The 5,352-nt window shown below is 47.4% G+C and overlaps 1 protein-coding gene across 1 annotated transcript; it reads left to right on the plus strand.

The window, feature by feature from the left end:
• The first annotated feature begins 1,156 nt into the window (after positions 1 to 1,156).
• LOC119341886 lies at positions 1,157 to 1,802 on the plus strand. Its single transcript, XM_037613734.1, has one exon. The coding sequence runs from the start codon at positions 1,287 to 1,289 to the stop codon at positions 1,536 to 1,538; it is 252 nt and encodes an 83-aa protein (XP_037469631.1). The 5' UTR covers positions 1,157 to 1,286; the 3' UTR covers positions 1,539 to 1,802.
• The last annotated feature ends 3,550 nt before the right edge of the window (positions 1,803 to 5,352 follow it).

Here is a 5,352-nt window from a genome sequence, read left to right on the forward strand (position 1 = left end):
TTGTTTGAAAGATCGGATTTGGACTACCTTGCCTTCTCACCAAAGTTAATGGTTAAATTGCAAGATGTCACAAGGGAAAGTGCGCCACTTTTCGTTCGGATCATGCATGAAGCTAGGGCAAATTAGCTTTTCGCACACAATGTTTACTGAAACTGCCAAGAAAAAGCATGCCTTATGCTGTAGCCTCGTTGAGAGATGGAGATGGGCGATGTGTTGCAATGTTGACTGCAAACGGTTTTGGCAGCCAAAGATATGTAAACAATGGATTTGCTATATTTCTGTTGAAAAACAAAACATTTGCCATGCGTGGCAGGTTTTTCACAGTTTTATTTGCTTCCAAATCCATGGTCTCCCCGACATAGCACCTCCCCACTGTTTTATCACTCTAGTCATGATCATTTGATGACCCTCCCCTTGATCAAAACTATGCCACTGTCGTGCTCGACTAGCTAAGTAGCTAACACCGCAATTTCCCATGTGGAAATTCAATTTGTTATAAAAAAAACACTTCAAAACCTAGTGGTAATCATATATTCGACTCTGGAACAACCACTATATCAGCTGGGTATCCTGCTGTTTTTTTCCTTGTCCCATAGATTATCAGGGTTTTCACTTTTGTAGGTTATCAAGGTTTCTTATTCTTCTCCATCTTCCTTGCCCTAAAAAAATGGAGATACATATGTGTACGCATTCCGTGAACGAACATACCCTACAAGAAGAACCATAAGATACCTTTTGTTAGATACGTTCGTGTACCTTTTGGCATAGTGCTCTGGAAAGCTCTGGTGAGAGACCGCGATAAACGAGCAATGAAGATGAAGCTTCATCTACTGTGCAGCATAACAAGGGAAAGATAGCATAAAGAGAAACAATTGTAAGGTAAATGCATGCGTTCCTTCCTCCTCTAGGGGTGCTGGTGCGAAGGTAAAGCAGAGGCCTAGAAGCCACGCTTGCTTTCTGCCCTGCGCTCATATAATTAGCTAGCGCTCCCCTCATCTCATCATCAACCCCATTATGCGCCGGTGATGCGAATACTATAGCGGCATGATCATGGCCGTCCAAATATCGCCGGACATCTCGATCCAACGGTGTGATCGATCCTCTTCCTCCTATAAATTGAGGAGGTGCGCTGGCCTCTCATTCTCCTTAAGCATAAGACAGCAACAAGCGACAGAGCCCCCTTAGCGGCCACCAATAATCACTTTCTCTATGCTTCTCTAGTCTCTACTAGCTAGCAAGTTCCTCTTACTAGGCAGCAAGCTAAAGTTGGTGTGGAGGTAGCTAGGATGGGAGGGAAGTCGCCCTTCTCCTTCTTCTGCCCGATATTCAGCTTCCTGTCGAGGTCGAGTTCGAGCTCGAGGTACGACGACGGCTACATGAGCGATTGGGAGGGCCGGCCGAGGTGCGGGAGCAAGGTGCGGTCCAGCGACGAGGACTCCGGCTGGTGGGTCGGCGAGCGCGACGTCGACCGCAAGGCCGCCGACTACATCAACGACTTCCACCAGAAAAAGGCACCACCAACACCTAGCTACTCCTAGGTAGCATGCAACACTCGATCGCCATGCATGCAACCGTGTACCAGGAGACCAGGGCATGAAGGTTCTTGAATGGTTCCTCTTGTTATCATGCATGTTCAGTTGTGTGGATTTAGAGGAGGTACGAATAATTTTTGCTTGGCAGATGTAGATCTCTGTGTTCGTGTGTGTGCGTGTGGGGTGGGGGGATCACAGGGATGCGTCACAGATGTATTTGTTGTTTGCTGCCAAATTAAGCGATGATCATGAATGTATAGTGTGTTTCCATGCATATGTGTTATGTTTGATTAGTACTTCAGCGGATTTGCTAAGACTAGCCACAGTGGGGAGTAATTTAGACTAGTAATAACATGCATATGTTACTAGTGTATGTTACTATCTCTATAGTGGCAAGTAACATGTGTGTGATATCATACAACACTTCATTTATTAGGTTGTACACTCATCTTGTCTTGGTATGTGTGATGCTACTTATATTATGAGTAACTAGCTATGTTAACACATGCCTCTCTTTCTTCATTAGTTACTTGTCACATCATCTATTTTGCCTGAATACGTGTGATGTTACCACCTATGTTACTTCCATTGTGGGTAGTCTAAGTCACATGCAACTGATTATTACTTGTGCCCCTCAATTTCTCTGCATGGTGAGCAGCAGCGTCCGAGGCCAGTTGCGGCGTCCCCGCGAGGCCTAGCGAGGAGTGAGCTGGCGACTACCCAGCTGGCCACGGCGTCGCAGATGGAGGCGAGTTGGAGGTATGGCGGGTTCAGGTCGGAGCCTTTTCATGCTAACTGCATGTCGGATTGGACCGTGCCTATGCCGGAGATGCGAACTCCGAGGCATGGGAAGTCAGGGCTCAGATAGGAGAAAGGCAGGGCACAACTGGAGGAAGAGTGAACGGACTTCTGAGCAACTCTGAGCAAAAATAAAACAAAATCAGCCCCCAACAGTGCATGAACAATAAATTTTTTCATAAATCTTGATTTTTTTCTAAGAGCTGCTCAGATGTCGCAATGAGCTGAAATTTGTGACTGATCTCATGCACTAAAACATCTCCCATGCAAAAAAAATCCAGTATTTATTATGATTTTACCGTTCATGCGGAGGAGCACATGAGCTTGAGAGCCATTCAGCCTCTCTGACTTGATGCTATATTTCAGTGGTTTTCTTGTTAGTGAGCAGTGCTATTGCTAACTTTTATTTGCTTTATTCTTTAAAAAAGATATTTCGTGCATTTGTCAGAGATACTTCTCAAGTTAGGATATGTCCAACGCCATCCCTAAGATGGACGCATTTCTTGAATTTATTTCAGGCCTTTCGATGATGTGCGTTCAGTGGAAGGAGAAATTCACGTCGACCACGAAAGTGTCTATGTTGTAGATGTTGTAGCCACGTGTCCGCACCCCATTACAAGTCGGTCTTGCTCTTGGGCTTGTGCTTCGATGGCGTTGCGGCGGTGCAGGTAAGGCGACAATGTGGCGATGAGACGAAACAGTGGTAGCGCGGAGGTGGTGCGATGTCTGCTAGGGATGGGCGACCATCGAATCAAGTGTGCGGCAGTGGTGGCGGCGTGGAGGTGGGCGTCGACAAAATGGAGGTCGCGCAGTGGCAGATTCAGTTGGCGCAGTGGGCAACGGCGACATGGATGAAGATCCGACGGCAGCGGTGTGTGACGTGGTGCGGATTTGACCAATTTGGTGGCCGGGGCGCGGCAGTGGCGCGGCTATCACGCGGGGGGCGAGGGTAGGGCGGCTACGGCACCGAATTTGTTTTGCTCCAAAGGCCCAGGTGTTGCATATTTGCAATACTTGGTGCCCCATTTTCGTAATGTTGTATGTTCAGAGCAACTTTTTATAGATAGGGAACCTATTAGAGCATTATTTTAGCCTAAAAAGTGGCAAGGTTGCAATGGCCCATCCTTACAGATTGGGGTTCGGCTCCCGTCGGAAGCGGATTTCTGCAATCTCACTCAGGTGGGCTGCTTTTACAAAAATATATCATGGGTGCGAGTGCCCATGGATCTCAAAATTTTTTTTATAGATGGGGCACCTATTAGAGCATTATTTTAGCCTAAAAAGTGGTCATGGCTTAATATGCAACGCCTATTGGAGATGGCTCTTATGGTTTAAAAAAGGCGCAAGCTATGTCCGTCTTTAAATTGATAAACTCTAACAAAGAAACCAAGCAAACTACATCAAAGTTTTAAAAGTTTGAACAACATAAAGCAACTACAGGAAAAAGAATATACACACCATGGCTACACATCTAACAAAATAACCAAACAAAGTGCACATTGAGTGGGCGCATCGGATGGGCAAGTAAAGTCACTACTGATGGCCCGCCACCTAGAGTCGTTGCCCCGGCATCCAAGATCCAGCCCACCACCATCATTGCACTTTAACAACCGCGGAAGGAAGAGCAGGAAGACATCTCCCTCCGCTCATGGCCCGACACCATCCATCGAGTCTCAGCGAATCTGGTGACTCAACCACGTCAGTGCCCCTGATGGCCCACTGTCGAGTACGCCATGGCCATAGCCCCTCTGTCCTTGGCCCACACACACCCACACATCACCATACATGTGGCTATCGGAACCAAAACATACGATGACATGGCAGCCCGACTAGGACTGGACCGACACAATCGAGAGAGGTTGCAAAGGGGAGGGAGCAAATTTTCCATGGATTCGCTCCCACATCGACCATGATGGCAACCGAGAAACCTGGGACTGGAGCACCGTCCACGGCCACCATGCTTTGTCACGAGCAGTAGGCACCGCAGGCGCGTAGAGCCCAGATCGATCCTACATCCCCGGGCACCTCCATGCCACCACGCCACACGCCGGAACTCCTCAGCGCCGCCGCCCCTAGGCGTCCTTGTTTGCTATGTCCCTCATGTTTGTACGTCTCCTTGTTCCTACACTTATTCCATGACTATCACTTCATTGTTAGAGACGCAAAGGTAAAGGTGCAGCCATGCTACGCCCCTCATGTTTTCTGCGTCTCCTTGTTCCTCAATTCTTACATGACCATCACTTCATTGTTAGAGACACAAAGGTAAAGATACAGCCACACTACGCCCCTCGTGTTTTCTACGTCTCCTTGTTGTTGCACTTCTTCCACGACCATCGCTTCATGGTTAGAGACACAAAGGTAAAGGTCTAGTCATGCTACGCTCCTCATATTTTCTACGTATCCTTGTTGCTGCACTTCCTCCACGACCATCATTCATTGTTACAGACACAAAGATAAAGGTCCAGCCATGCTACGCCACTCATGTTTTCTACGTCTCCTTGTTGTTGCACTTCCTCCACAACCATCACTTCATTGTTAGAGACACAAAGGTAAAGGTCCAGTCATGCTATGCCCCTCATGTTTTCCACGTCTCCTTGTTGCTGCACTTCCTCCACAACCATCACTTCATTGTTAGAGACACAAAGGTAAAGGTCCAATCATTATGCGCCCCTCATTTTTCTGCGTCTCCTTGTTGTTGCACTTCCACGACAATTGTTAGAGACACAAAGGTAAAGATGCTGCCATGCTACGCCCCTCGCGTTTTCTACATCTCCTTGTTGCCGCACTTCTTCCACGACCATCACTTCATTGTTAGAGACAGAAAGGTAAAGGTGCGGCCATGCTACAACCCTCATGTTTTATACGTCTCCTTGTTACTGCACTTCTTCCACGACCATCACTCCATTGTTAGAGACACAAAGGTAAAGGTGCAGTCATGCTACGCCCCTCACGTTTTCTACATCTACTTGTTGTTGCACTTCTTCCACGACCATCACTTTCATTGTTAGAGACACAAAGGTAA

This window comes from Triticum dicoccoides, chromosome 7B, assembly GCF_002162155.2.
Source record: "Triticum dicoccoides isolate Atlit2015 ecotype Zavitan chromosome 7B, WEW_v2.0, whole genome shotgun sequence".
NCBI classification, from domain to species: Eukaryota; Viridiplantae; Streptophyta; class Magnoliopsida; order Poales; family Poaceae; genus Triticum; species Triticum dicoccoides.